Raw genomic sequence first — 15,541 nt, 5'->3', positions numbered from 1 at the left:
TGTCCTCTTATATTGAACTATTCCTGTCTGCCTTGGTGGTTAGAGAAAACCAGGTTTGAAGGAAGGACTTGCTGAGTCCTGTGATAGGGCTAAAAATAAAGCAGGTAGAATCACAGCCAATTTGAAAGAAAGATTTTCTCTTAAGTTGCAGATGATCATTTTGTTAAAAAAACACGAACACTATGAAATCTGCTTTAAAGCATTTGAATTTTTAATTAAAATAATTCAGCGATCACACTGGAATCATGAAAAGGAATTACATTGAAGATTCTGTTTTTCTTGCAGTTATGCTGTCTTAAGGTTGAAGAATTGGTCTAAAGAAAACACCACTGTTGTTTCTTACTCCCGCTGACTTTTGATCAGGATAGAACTATAAGAGAACCAACATTCATTAAGGAAAAGTCGTTCATAGTGGGTTACCTCTGAAAAAACCAAACCAAACCAAATCACCTAAAATAGGAACTAAACTAAAAGGAATTACAGGAGTCAAAATAACTGTACTTAGAAACCTAGTTTCATTTAATTAAGGACACAATTTAAAGAGAAAGGTATGTTTACTTTGTAAAATATACCTGATCAAATCCAGTGATCAAATCCAGTCATAAAGATTTAAAGATTTTTTTTCTTGATTAGTTAGTAAATAAATATACAGTCAATTTTCAGACATGTAACTGAGATTAAAGTATATCGTTACAGAGACAGGCCAGGCGCATTCCTGAGATAGACAAGCACACAGGGAGATTTGGGACTGTGTCCTTTTTTTCTCATGCAAATCCTGATGTACTTGATGCAAATCCTGATAGGCTGAAGCTGCATTTTCTACAAATTGGAAAGGCTGAGTCAGTAACTGATTTATTGTCATTTTTGTTTCTGTCGCCTTTGCAGTCTCACAGATGCCCTTTTCACTGTACTTGCGTCCTGCACATTGGTCTCCCACTCTTCGGTGCGGGCCTGGGGGCTCCCGCATCCTGTGACCCCAGATGCAGCAGAATGCCTTTTCTGCCTCAGATAATCTTTTGAGCTCTCGGGAGCAGTCCTAGGGGAGTCACTGAGAGACATAAGTTGATTTTCTCCTGCCAGACCCGACAAAAGGGCTTGAGTGTTTATCAATGCGAGTTCTTCGTCTGCTATTGAATCACTTTCCAAAAGGGAAAGGTCATTAAATTTAAGTGGAGTCATCTGAGGAGAATTCAACTCTTTCTTCTTTATAGGTGTTTTGTATTTGGTGCCGCAAGCCCGTGGTGGCTGAAAGGCCTTCTGTGCAGCTGGAGAAACAAATGTACAAATGGGACTGACAGGCGGAGGTAAAGGCAGTCTACTCAAAAAATCCAAAGCTTTTCTCTTCTTGCAGCTTTTTGGGTCATCCATCTCTTTCTCCCCTTTACAATAAGACTTTGAAATCATCTGGGCTGATCCAGGTGTGGAAACAGACTTCTCTTTTGGCTTACGAAGTGATAAAGGACTCTGGTAATTCATCTCACTACTGGGAGAAGACATCTGATAAAAAGACAAAAAGCAGCCTAGATAATTATGCACTAATATATAAAACATCATCAAATTAGCTTTTCATTAGAATTATTTTTTTTAAAGATTCATTTATTTTAGAGAGAGAGAGAAGGGCGGAGGGGCAGAGGGAAAGGGAGAGAGAGAGAATCTCAAGCAGACAGACTCCCCAGAGTGTGGAACCCGATGCAGGGCTCGATCCCAACCCTGAGATCATGACCTGAGCTGAAACCAGAGTCGGACACTTAACTGACTGAGCCACGCCTGCACCCCTCACTAGAAATATTTAAGCACACAAATACCACACACATTGTCACTCCCCTCATGACTCATAGGTCAGATGATTCCAAGAGACCTTGATATGATTGTGCTCATTCCAGAAGGAAATAGTTTTGCATAAAAAGATATAAAAATGACAGGAAAAGAAAGAAGAATGAAGACTAATTGTACTAAAAGACAAAAAAGGAGGTAGGGGAACATAACTTATGCACTAATCTTTTCTTTTTCATTAACAGTTTAAACAAAGATAAGCATTTTTAAACCATTTTAAGAGCACAGACTGACTGGGTTCTAGTAGGTATACTTTTTAGTTTTGTGACTTTAAGCAATTGTTCAACCTCTCTAGGCCATAGTTCCCTCATTTGTAAAGTGGAGATAATTTCCATCCCATGGATCGTTGTGAAGATTGAGTTAATATAGATATACCTAGCAACTGTTAGCTACTTAAGAATTAGTCATCAGCCAGTATTACAGACCTTATGGCTTGATGTGCATGTATTGTGATTTAAAGAGTTAAATCAAACTGAGCTTAGAAACAACCCTAATTGTATAGACTAGTCCTCCGAGCAAAAGGACACAAGCCAAGTATTTTCCATTACATGTACTTGCAAAGTTAAAAATGAAAGCACCTGTTTGTAAAATGCCCCCAAAGAACGTTACATTCTGGCTTTGATAAACAAGATAGAATTTCTAGATAACCTAGACTTACAGGAGACAGATAACAATTAACCACACTTTCTAGGTAAGTTTAATTACATTTTACCATGTTTACTAGGTATACACCAAAATATATTATTGCCTTCATTTATAATATTAACAAAATTCCTTAAATTTACATTAACTTACCAGAAATTTATTTCCCATGCCAAGGACTGTTTGAGCAGTGTGTGGCTCTGAAGCATAGTCTTTAGTCGGGGTGGACAACTTGGGAGCGTTTGCATTAAGTATATGCATAAGTTTGTTTTCTGCATCATTGCAAAACATACCAATATTCTAAGAAAATAAATGGGAAAAGCTGTTTTGTAAAATGAAAATGGACATAGTCATGTTTTCAGAAAATGTTACTTTTAAAACCAGAAATGAAAGGTTCAGACCAGAAGAAAAATAATGACACACCCCAAATTTGATAGCAATTGTCAAACAATCTGTCAGTGTAAAAATGCAAAGCCAACACAGTTGTTGGAGGGAGAGAGGGAGTCTGTATGTCAGGGAAGGAAAGAGATGGGAGAGATCTTTCCAATCATCCAGTTTAATAAGCAAGGTTTCACATGATACTGGATTCATTGCTGGAAGATGGTCTCAAGGTCCAGCTCTATTTCCTACCTGATAGCTGTAAATCATCCAACATCTATAGAGTATGCCTTAGGTTAGTAGTAAAATGAGAGAATCACCTCATGTCTGTTCCAAGAATTAACTGAAACAATGAGTAGGTTAAACCACATAAAACTGTTGTTTCAGAAATTTCAATTGGTCAAATACCAGCAATTTTATAGGATTTAACCTAATTCATGAGAGTATTTTGTAAAACTTAAAAATGCTATGTAAATGACAGTCAGTTGTCTCTGAAGTACCCTTGAACAGTCTCAGAGAAAACCTGGATGTACTCTGTATGGGAGCCAAATAATGAATGCACCCCCCACTCCACCCTCCAGTTTAGAAACCAGATAAATCAGGGTGTTATTCTTCACTATGTGTACTGAGTCTTTAGACAAAATATTACACAAACCTCCTTCACATAGCTGGCTACTCTAATGCTTTTAAAACGTAATTTTATTTACACATATTTTGAATAACACACATTTCAAATATTAAAGAGGCTTATCTTGAAGATTCTTTACTAGTTAGCAATTTATAAAATTCAAAATTTTATTGGAAGGCAGCACTGCAAAGTAGTTAATAGTTTGGGCTACACATTCAGATGGCTTAAGTATGAATCCTGCTTCTAACAACTTGGCTGTGTGCCTTAACCTCTCTGTTTTTCATCAATAAAATGGAAAAAAGCTCCATACCTCATAGAGTTGGTGATAGAATTAAATGCGACAGGGCTGGAACAAGGCCTGACACACAGTAAGCACTCTAAACTTTAGCTAATATTATTACTTGCTGTTTATATAGATTTAAGGATAAAATGCATACATTATCCAGGGAAAATAAATTTCAGTGTTCTATTTGGGAGTATTTCAAATCAAAGACAGATATAAACTATAAAATACTAGACATGGAGTTTAAAATGTAAATTTGGAATCGGCATGTTATTAACTAACTACACTACCAACTGCTCTGAACCATGGGCAGCTCCTATAATTCTTGTTGCTCACATGATTTGTAGCTCTGAACGTCCTCCTCACAGTTTCCCCTCACTCAGTCCCCTCCAAATCATCATCTCTCAGCTGTTGTCCTCCCATCTCCTCAGGCTTATGAGCACTTTATACAGGATGAAACCGCATTACATTGTATCTCAACTATCCAGTTTTCATAGAAGCCACCATTTTCCCTTAATATTTGACCATCAAAATAGGAAAATACCAAAATGCGTGGTAATGCACAAAGTAATTTTACCTCGATAGTATTTTTCATTTTGTGGAATAGCTCTTGAAAATGGCCCTCCTTTGGACTGGCAGAAAACCTGGAAAAATCTCCAGCAAATAAAGTAGGAATTCCTGATTTGGCTTCTGGTCGCCACTGGAGGTTGCTTGCAGCAATTAATGTGTGAGGTTTAATAATGTCCTCATTAAGATCGGCCCAAAACTTTATTGCCAATAAATTATGGCATTCATCTGACAAATAGACCAAAGGAGCAAGACCTAAAGAAACAAAACAAAACACCCCACTTCATTATATATGTTAGGTAAATTTAAAAAATGCAAGGAACTTCTAATATTCCCATTTGTTTTGGTATGCTAATGGTAAAAACAGATCAAACTAACTAAATTTAGAGAAAGCTCAGGATTTCCAAAATAGCCTGTTGCTTATCATGCTAAAATGTTAATGCCAATATGACAACATATTCTATTACTGAGGCCATGGGGAAGCAGGTTCTCTGTTGGTGGGAATACAAATTTGTGCAATCCTCTGGTGAAAAAAATTGGTAGAACCTAGCAAAGTGATGCACGTTTACCTTTCCACTCAGCAACCCCACTCTAGTACTCTATTCTGAAGATGTACTTCCAAGTATAGTGAGATACATATGAACAAGGTTCAAGAAAATACTGTGTACGAGCTTATTCACTGAAGCACCGTTTGTAGGTAATTATAAACGATTTAAAGCAGCCTGTATTACGCAAGAGTAGTATGGCACATTCAGACGACACTTACTATGCAGCTGTATGAAAGAATGAGGAAATGCTCTGAAAACACAATGGTCCAAAATCTTGGGGATGAAGCAAAAGCTGTTCTAAAGAGGGAGGTTTATAGCAATACAGGCCTACTTCAAGAAACAAGAAAAACCCCTAATAACCCTTACACCTAAAGAAAATATAAAAAGAACAAACAAAACCCAAAGGAAAGAAATTATAAAGATTAAAGCAGAAATAAATGAGACTAAAAAAAAAAATTCAATGAAACCAGAAGCTACATCTTTGAAAAGATAAACAAAATTGATAAACCAGACTAAAGCCAGACTCACCAAAAAAAAAAAAGAGAGAGAGAGAAAGGACTCAAACAAAATCACAAATGAAGGAGGAGAATAACTGACAGCACAGAAATACAAAGGATTAGAAGAGAACATTATGAAGAATTATATGCCAACAAATTAGACAACCTAGAAGAAATGCATAAATTCTTAGAAACATGTAACCTTTTTTTTTTTTTTAAAGATTTTATTTATTTGAAAGAGAGAGGGAGAGAGTAGAGCGCACAAGCAGTGGGGACAGGGAGAAGCAGGCTCCCTGCTAAGCAGGGAGCCCAACATGGGGCTCAATCCCAGGACCCTGAGATCATGGCCTGAGTCGAAGGCAGATGCTCAATGGACTGAGCCACCCAGGCATCCCTGAAACATGTTAACCTTCTAAAACTGAATCAGGAAGAAACAGGAAATTTGAACAGACTGATTACCAGGAATGAAACTGAATCAGTAATCAAAAAATTCCCCAATAAACAAAAGTTGATGACCAAACGGTTTCACAGGTGAGTTCTACCAACATTTAAATAAGAATGACTACCTCTTCTCAAACTATTCCAAAAAAAGAGAAGAGGAAGGAGAACATCCAAATTCATTTTATGAGGACAGCATTACCCTGATGAACACAGATGTAAAAATACTCAGCAAAATATTAGGAAACCAAATCCAACAATACATTAAAAAACAAACAAACAAACAAACATTCACCACAATCAAGTGGGATTTATTTCTGGGATGCAAGGGTGTTTCAGTATTCACAGATCAATCATCATGATACATTACATCAATAACAGGAAGGATAAAAACCATATGATTGTCTCAGTAGATGCAGAAAAAGGATCTGACAAAGTACAGCATGTATTCATGATAAAAATCCTCAACAAAGGAGGGTTAGAGGGAACATAACTCAACATAATAAAAGCCACATATGAAAAACACATAGCTAACATCATATTCACTAGTGAGAAACAGAGCTTTTCCCCTAAGGTCAGGAACAAGACAAGGGTGCCCACTTTCACCACTTCTTATTCAACACAGTACTGGAAGTCCTAGGTGCAGCAATGAGACCAAAAAAAAAAAAAAAAGAGAGAGAGAAAAGACATCTAAGTTGGTCAGGAAGAAGTAAAACTTTAACTATTTGCAGATGACATGATACTATATAGAAAACCATAAAGACTCCACCAAAGAACTATGAGAACTGATAAATGAATTCAGTCAAGTTGCAGGATTCAAAATTAATACACAGAAATCTGTTGTGTTTCTACATACTAATAATGAAATAGCAGAAAAAGAAATTAAGAAAATCCCATTTACAATTGCACCAAAAAGAACAGAATACATAGGAATTAAAAAAAAAAAAAAAGAGAGAAAGCTCTCTATTCACTGTTAAGTGAAAAGAGAAAAGCACACCAAAAAAAGACTAAAATTCGTTACCCTTCATATAAGAAAGAAGTTGCTATAAGAAGATATATACATGTATCTTTCCACATGTAGAGAACAAACACAGGAAGGATAAACCAGAAACTACAGAGACAGGATGTGGGTAGAGAGAAGGGAAGGAACAGCACTGGGGTAGAAGGGATGAGAGGGACTGACACTTCTTGGAGTATGCCTTTGTGCAGCTGACTCTTGAATGCAGTATTTCACACACCCTTCACATAGCCCACAAACAAATAAACCCAACCAGATAGGAAATTCAAAATGGAACACAAACATATTTCCTGGCCTTTCTATCTAAAAGGGCCTAGAAGCAATGGTACCTCTGAAGTAATGAGTACATAGTCTAGCAAGCAGATGTTGGCTGTAAACAACATTTTCTCAAAAAAAAAAAAAAAAAGTCCAGGGTTCCTTGGAGAAGTAGTTGATTCAACTTGACTGGGGCAAGGAACATACAACATGAACCTGGAACATCTCGTTGATGCCAAACAGTAAAGAGGTGCTCAAAAAATTACAGGAGTCAACCTGAAAAAATTCCTAAATGGCCTAAACTGAAACAATCGGAGCAACAAAATAATGCAGGTATTGAATTTTAACCCACAGAATGAAATACATATTCATTAGTCCATACTGATATAAATCAATAAGGAAGTAAATTTGGGGAAAAGAGGCAGCTCTTACAGTGGAATTCCAATGAATTCCAATAAATGGAAAAGAAAAAAGGAAATCAGGCAAATACTACAATAAAAACTGTTGCAAACAAAATCAGCTGATGGATGCTGAAATTAATTGGTGAAAGTCTGAGGTGAAATAGGACTTGCACAGTCTCAAAGAATCTGCTCCAAGGTTAAGGTGGCAGACACCACCTTCACCAAATGACCAAGGTTGCCACTCTCAGTAATAAGCAACATCAACTTCATTAACCCCTTGATACCAGAGAAGGACAGGCACAACACTGTTTCTGTGGTAATTTTGCCAAACATGCATAAGCTTATTCCAATCATGAGAAAACATCAAACCCCAAATGGAGAGAAATGCTACTAAATAATTGATCAGTCTATTCAAAAGAGTCAAGATCATGAAAAACAAGAGAAGACTGAGGAATTATCAAAGACTGGAGGAGAATAAGGAGAAATGATGATGGAATGAAAGTGGGATCCTGGAATAAAAAAAGGAAAATAGCACGACAAGCTTCTAATTCAATTACATTCTATAGTGTAGGTAATAATAGTGTGCCAATGTGAACTTCCTGATTCTGATCATGGTACCATGGTCATGTAGGATGCTTACATTAGGGGAAGCTGGGTGAGAGATATTTGGAAAGTCTGCATTATTTTTGCAACTTTTCTGAAGGTCTGAAATTATTCAAAATAAAAAGCAAAAAAATTTCAATGCCAAAAATGGGAAGGGACCACTGGATAAGCCAGGACAAGACTAAGGCACTAACCATTCAATCCTACTATTTAGAATTCCTTCTCTGTTACTGTTAAAAATTATGTTTCCCTTTATAAATGATAGGAATGGATCCCATTCTCAGATAATGGGGATCTGATCTGATTTGTTTATTCTATTGCAAATGATGGTAATTCCTTTTATTTCTTTCAATTTTATAAGTCGATTTATTTAATGGATTTTAATCTTAAATATTAAAAATTGCTTTTAGAGAAATTATATTTCCCAAACATGTTCAATTTTCTAATTTTGGAATTTGCCTCTCATTATATTCAAAACTTGATTATAGCCCTTCTATCAAATGCCCTTCTTTAAACTATGTTTTTCAGGCGCCTGGGTGGCACAGTCGGTTAAGCATCTGACTCTTGATTTCAGCCCAGGTCATGATCTCAATGTCGTGAGACTGAGCCCCACATTGGGCTCCACACTGAGCATGGACCCTGCTTAAGATTCTCTCTCTCCTTCTCTCTGCCTCTCCCCCTCCCACTTGTTCTCTAAAACAATGAAAACATAAACTCTGTTTTCCCCCAATTATAAAAGTAATACACGTTTACTGAAAAACATTTAGAAAATGCAAAATATAAAAATAAGCTTCCAGGATAGTTTCCTCACTTCATTTTTTCCTAGAGGTTTCATAGCTAAATCAAATCATATATGTTGGAAAAAAAAAACAAACAGAAACTTTACTTATTTCTCTGATTACCACGCATCTTGTAAAAATGGTAACAGTTGGAAGAATTTTTTAAAGTAACACTTTTAGAATGTTGGCACTAAAAAAAAACCCTGAAAATAAAAGTTTAAGAAGAAAATTATCTTGTTGGTTTGTAGTCTGGGGTTGCTCTGAACTTATGCTGTACCTTTTAAATTCTTTTTAGAAAATTTCACTGAAAGGATAAAGCACGTAGCAGTTGCCAAACCTCCGTTCAGGAATTCTCCAGCCAGCGATGTTGTGATGTGGGTGCAGAGCCCTCCATCTTCAGGTCCAGCCTGCGCTTTCAGGGAGCGCTGGTTATGGCCCGCTCCCACCTCGGCTCCCTCTCCCAGGCTTGCCCTCTGCTGTAGGGCCCGCTCTCTGGAGGAAGCATGCATCCAATGACTGGCCCCTAACCTCAAGCCGGCATGACCCTGAGGGCCATGCTCGCTGCAGAGTCCCTACGGGGACACACGGGTGCTGTTCCTGGGGGCGCTTTCCAGGAAATCTGAGGGTTTCCCAGGGAAACTGACCTAAGAAGTGGTCTCATTTAAGTAATTCACTTTATACCAGTTTTTGTAATACAGTAACAAAACAGACTGAATGCTACAAGTCCCTACTTTAAGTCCAATTCTCAAATGGTTGGGTTGGGTTTGGGTTTTGTCAGAGGGAAGTATAAGAAAGAACACATAAGCATTAGAGCCTGAAAGTATGGGTTCCAATCCTTTACATAACTGTGACCTTGGGCAGGTCACTTAACCTCTTTGAGCTCCAGTCTCCCCATCTGTAAAGTGGAATGATAACAGCAAATGAACAGTGTTACTATGAGGACTTTATGAAATTCTCAACAATTACCTGCTCCCCCACCCTGCCCTGCCCCACTTTGTTAGACGTGGGGACAGAAAGAAACTAAAACAGAGTCCCTGTCCTTGAAGAGATCACAGTATCATGGGTGGGGAAGAGGGTCAGGAATGTGGGCACAGGCCCGGGCCATGTGATGCATGTGATGGGTGCCGACCCAGCGAAACACATGACACGCTGCGGCAGCTGAGCAGGGGAGCTCTGACCCCGGCACAGGCATCTGGCTGGGGGGTGGGGGGGGGGCATGTAAGCTGACTAAGGCATGACAACCTTTCTTCAATTCTTCACGAAGGGAGGACAAAGGGCATTGTAAGCAAAGTGAACACATATTTAAAGGTAGGAAGTGCTAAATGTTCTATATAGTGGGTCAGGAACACAAAGTCACAACAGTTGAGCTGAGGTGTGTGGGGTGGTGGCTTAAGGCAGGCAGCAGATGAGTTTTTCAGGTATATGAAGGAGTGTGGGTTTCGTTTTCTAAGGGATAGGAGCCACTGAAGATTTTAAACCAGGAGACATCATGATCAGATTTGGGTGTTACGTAACTAGTACTTCAGGCTTAAGGTGGCACTTTGAAGCTTTCTATAACAGAATTTTCTTCCTCTAACAGTTAACATCAAACTAAATAAAAACAGAAAGAAATGTTCACCAAAAACAGAAATGAGGGATACCCTGATATAAAATTTAAAAATTAATGATCAAGGAAAGAAACAAGATTGTGGATAAGGCCAGGCACAGAAAGGCTCAGCTTCTAATTCCTTTCCCCAAACTGGTAAAATGACATGAAGCTTGAGAATGTTATTACCCATAAACCTAAAGGAAAGCAAACGGCCTGCGTCTCCTTGCCTTCTTCCTCTTCTGATCAGAAATAATGAAAATGGCCGCAGGGGAAGCAGGTGACCAGGAATGACTGACAGAAGTGAATGTTCCAGGGTTTAATGGGTTGAACTGTGCCCCACCCAAGATGCTAAAGTCCTAACCCTCCGTACCTGTGAATGTGGCCTTATTTGGAAACAAGGTCTTTGCAGATGTAAGCAAGTTAAGATGAAGTCATTATGGTGGATCCAACCCAATGTCCTTATAAAAAGGGGAAATTTGGACACAGACACGTACATGGGGAGAATGCCATGTGAAGACGAAGGCAGAGATCGGGGTGATGCACCTATAAGCCAAGAACACCAAAGAATGCCAGCAAACCATCGGAAGCCAGGAGCAAGGCACTGGAGAGATTCTCCCTCACAGCCTCAGAAGGAACCAACTCCGCTAACACCCTGATTTTGGGCTTCTGCTCTCCAGAACTGTGAGACAATACATTTTGGTTGTTTAAGCAACCCATTTGTGGCACTTTGTAACAAAGTGTAGCATAGCAAATTAATACCCAGGGTGACTCACTCAACTGGGGAAAACAATGTAGAACAGAGATAGTATCTTCCAGGGATACACAACATACAGTGGAAAGAAACTCAAGTACTCAGCCATCACACGGTAACCAAGAGGGGAAGACAATGATTTGGGATATGGCAGAAAGTCAAGACCCGCCTTTTCCTCTGCACACACCTCACCTCCTCACCACTATGTGTCCTGCCCGGGGCCATCACAAGTGGTTTCAGGTCAGTCTCCACAAGCAGCCAGCTCCCAGGTCCTGCTGTATTCCCTGGGCTGTCTCCAGAAAGCTCTGCACAATGACTTCTTTCACACCATCTCCTACCTCTCCCTGTCTCCTGGAGCACCTTCCCTGGACAAATCTCCACTCCGCTCAACCGCTCCCGTAACTGCTGTCCTTACCGGCTTGCTGGCTCTCCTCGGATGCCACGGCTGCCCCTGCAGACCTCTTGTGCTCCTGGCAGTCAGGCTGGGGTAGGTGACTCCCCTGCTCCTTGCAGGCTGCTGCTACCCGCCCCTAGAAAGCATTCACCCTCCTCACTGGGCCTTTCTCATCAGTATACACCATCTCATCAGGCTGCTATTGGTTTTTTCATCGGAAAAAACATTCTCTTGATCCCAATTCTCCTCCTTGTGAGTGCTCCATTTCCCTTCTTTGCTTAAAGCATGATCTTCTTGAAATGGCTGCATTCTATAACCTAATATGCATGCCCCTCCGTGCGCCCAGTGCACTCCCTGGTGCTGAAGCCAACAGTCCCTTCCTGGCCCTCACCTCGCTGTCTCGGCTATCAAATACCATCTGAGACTGAATCACTCTCACCCCTCCAGGATTCTTCTTCCCTCTGCGCTTTCCGTGCAGCTCACTCTCCTAAGTACTTCTGCCATCTCTCAGTGGCTCGTCCTGTTTTTTCCACCGAGTCCTTTACATCTCTCTGCCTGCCTCTAAACACCAGCGTGCCCGAGCTGCTTCTCCAGCTACCCCCACATCCAGTGACCTCGGCTGCTCTCAGCTTTAAACATCACCTGTATGATGATATCCCAATTTATCTTTATATCTTAGCCCAGACCATTCCCCTGATCAAACTCCTGTATATCCAACTGTCAAGCAGAAATCTCTGTTTATACTAAGTGCTAAAACTTAACTGACCAAACTGAGCTCCTGACCCTCAGCACATACCCTGTTTTTCTTGCACTCTTCCCCTCTCAGTCAATGGCAACTCTTTTCCCAGGTGCTCAAGCCAAACACCTTGGCATTGACTCCTTGACTCTTCTTACCCTACCTACACTGTCCGCCTCCTTCAAAATACAATCAGAAACTTGCTTACATGTGGAATTTAAACAACAATAACAACAAAAATAAACAAAAAAACCCCCCAAACTCATAGAAAAAGGGATTAGACCGCCTGGTTGGGAAACAAATCTGCCCTCTGTGTTGGAGGCAGACACGATCTCCATCCTTCCAAGATTTTCTGCTATGCAAGCATTCTTGAAGTAAGAGTCTGAGGCAATGGCTGCTATAAAATGTGCATAAACATCACAGAGAATAGCCTGCCAACACCAGGAACTAATGGGACGAGGGGAAAATAGCTAGCAAGGTGGTGGATTTTAATCCAGCCATATCGATCATCACATTAAAGCTGATCAGATTAAATAAACCCGTTAAAAGACAGGCCCTCAAACTGCATAAGAAAACAAGATCCAACCGTGTTGTCAGAAAGCCAATTTAAAGATGTTGGTAGGTTAAAAACAAGAGTGGGGAAAAGATGTACCATACAAACAAGAACTAACCACAAACAAGTAGGAAGAGCCACACTAAAGTGGCTCCTTCCCTAAAAAGAAAGTAGGTTTTAGAACAAGGGACATTAGTCCAGATAATGAGGGATACTGCCGAGAAGCTGGAGGTGGAGGCTTGAATGTTCAATAAACTGCAGAGGCACATGATAATTATTTGTCTAGTAATCAAATGCTCCAAAACATTTCCAGCAATTTCTTTAAAATTAAATAGCACAGAATGGCATGGAAGTTCTTACCCTGTAATAATGTAGAATTGCTTTTCATTAAGAATTAAGGTTAAAACAGGCCTACTTTCAAATCACTAGTCACCAAATTTGCTGATTTGTAACTCCAATTAATCTTAAGGGATGACAAATTTTAAAAAATATTATTTTTCAAAGGCATCCATAAGAAGTTACAATTAAAAGTACACTGTGTATTACCTATTTTTTTCACAACAGAAACTACAAATCCTATTAGGTCCACCTCAGAACAAGGTGGTTGGAAGTCTGGATCCAATAGTTTGTTGAAGTAAAGGGGCTCCCTTGGCTGATAAACTTGGAATAGGATTTCATCTGAAGCCTATGAGGGAAAAAAAAAATCAGTGTATGTAGATTCTATAAACTAATATGCATTCATCAAAATTAAAAAACTCTAATGAAAAGTTTGTACCGGTAGTTGCTGATACTGGGTTTTCTTTGTTGCTGTTAGCTGTATATTAGCTTTTTCAGATTTACTTTTCGATTGTGATGTTGCAAGATGATGGATTCTGTATCTCTTTCCTTCTGTTAACAGGGAATATAAATCTGATGATGGACGCCAGATACTCAGTGTAACTAGATAAAGAGGAGAAAGATATAATGGAAGAACTGATAAGCATTAAAGTTCTTGTAAAACAAATACCGTAACAACAAAGATCTAAGGATTATAGCATTGTTTTGAGGGCAGTGGTAGCCCATTTTTACTCCTCTGATACAAGTTCACTTTATACTTTATCTAGCATTTGAACTCATTTTATTAATATAGTACTTTAACTTATAAAATTTACATACTGACCTGAATCTTTTTCTTTTTTCCCATAGCTTATGATACGCAATTTCCACACGGTTGTAACATTCCTTGATAAAATTTGTTCTCCTTGCTCAGCAGATTCCATAGCCTTCCTGAATTCCAACTGGATCTGTGCTTGCTTCTTATCATTCAACATCTGTCTGTGATTATTCAAGGCTCTTAACTGCTCTTCACTGAAGTAACCCTATGATCATTTAATATATTAAGGCAAATGATACTAGAATAAAAAGCAAACAAAAAAACCCCTAATCCATTGTAAATGCATCCCTTTAAATGGGGATAAAATACAACAGAATTCGAGTTCACTTTAACAACATGACAATATAAAAATTGAGACTAATATACTCAGCTCATCACATAACAAATATTTTCAGGTGCCTTAAACTGTTCATTTATCTTTGTGACAAATTTCCCGAGGGCCAAGACAACCCCCTACTTATAAATGTACTCTAATAATCATAACCACCATCAACGTTATAAATAGCTGACATTTGAGTGCTCCCTGTATCTGAGGATTGGATCTGTGTGTGGTAAATGTATTAATTCATTTAGTTCTTACAATAACCCAGTGGGGTGGACACTAGTATTGTTTGCATGTTGTAGAAGATGAAACTGAGGTACAGAGAGAATAAATAACTTGCAGGGGCGTATAGGTGGAGGTAGTTCAAGAGCTCTCATTCTTAACCCGAGGTAGTATAATTTTATTAACTCTCTGGAACAGCAGATACTGTTAAAAACAGACGCATGCTACAAGCACTTATCTCTGCCTCCACACTTCTCTCCTGGTCATTTTAGCAAATTGCTGTCTGTATCTCTTGGGACTCTCGCCCAGTACAACAAAAGTGAATGAATAAACAAAAAATAAAATCAAATAAAAGATGAAATGGAATCCTGACTCACGATGCACTAGACTGCAGCTGCCTCACACATCTTAATATCCTAATCCATACTGGGAAGGGAAACTACGGGATCTGTGTACCCTGAACAGGTCTTTCTAAATACGCAGATAATGTTTAGTTTAAATACAAAGTCCCCCAACACTCAACATGGTCACTGAAAACAAACCCTTTGGGCAGAGTCTTTTAGAAATGGATGGCTATTTTTCCCTCCAAGAATTGCAATGAAAACTGTATCTAAGTGAAATCTCTAGAATCATGTACTCTCAGGACCTAGTGAGAAGCCCCTCACAGGCTTTCCTTTGACAGAGGTGGTGGGGAGGCCCAAGAGAGAAATCATCTGTCCAGCTACAAAGTGGCAGGCCCAGGTCTACAACTTAGTCTTCCAACTCTCATTCTGCCTCCTTATTTTCTCCTTTAAATAAATCCCATAAAAGGAAACAAGACTAAATAATATTTTGTTAAATTTTGTGATGAAATTAAAACTATTTTCATGATGACTCATAGAAAACATAGCTTCAATAAGAGGCAAATCATTTTTCAGGAAAGCATAATAAAGCCTTAACTGACAGACTTTCA

The 15,541-nt window shown here is 39.0% G+C and overlaps 1 protein-coding gene across 1 annotated transcript in view; it reads right to left on the bottom strand.

The window, feature by feature from the left end:
- Positions 1–231: 231 nt before the first annotated feature.
- BRCA2 (BRCA2 DNA repair associated) overlaps positions 232–15,541 on the bottom strand; it is a 60,795-nt gene continuing 45,485 nt past the window's right edge. Inside the window, exons 22-27 of the mRNA XM_028105568.2 lie at positions 14,052–14,250; positions 13,668–13,831; positions 13,439–13,577; positions 4,342–4,586; positions 2,629–2,775; positions 232–1,497 (exon numbers count right to left, since the gene is read on the bottom strand). Of these exons, the coding sequence (XP_027961369.2) occupies positions 859–1,497; positions 2,629–2,775; positions 4,342–4,586; positions 13,439–13,577; positions 13,668–13,831; positions 14,052–14,250 (1,533 nt within the window). The 3' untranslated portion in view covers positions 232–858. The remainder of the gene's footprint in view (positions 1,498–2,628; positions 2,776–4,341; positions 4,587–13,438; positions 13,578–13,667; positions 13,832–14,051; positions 14,251–15,541) is intronic.

The sequence above is a fragment of the Eumetopias jubatus genome, unplaced genomic scaffold (genome assembly GCF_037043125.1).
Source record: "Eumetopias jubatus isolate StellerSeaLion01/CBP00866 unplaced genomic scaffold, mEumJub1_p1.0 scaffold_3, whole genome shotgun sequence".
NCBI classification, from domain to species: Eukaryota; Metazoa; Chordata; class Mammalia; order Carnivora; family Otariidae; genus Eumetopias; species Eumetopias jubatus.
The sequence above is the reverse complement of the archived record's forward strand: the minus strand, read 5'-3'. Positions and strand labels throughout refer to the sequence as shown.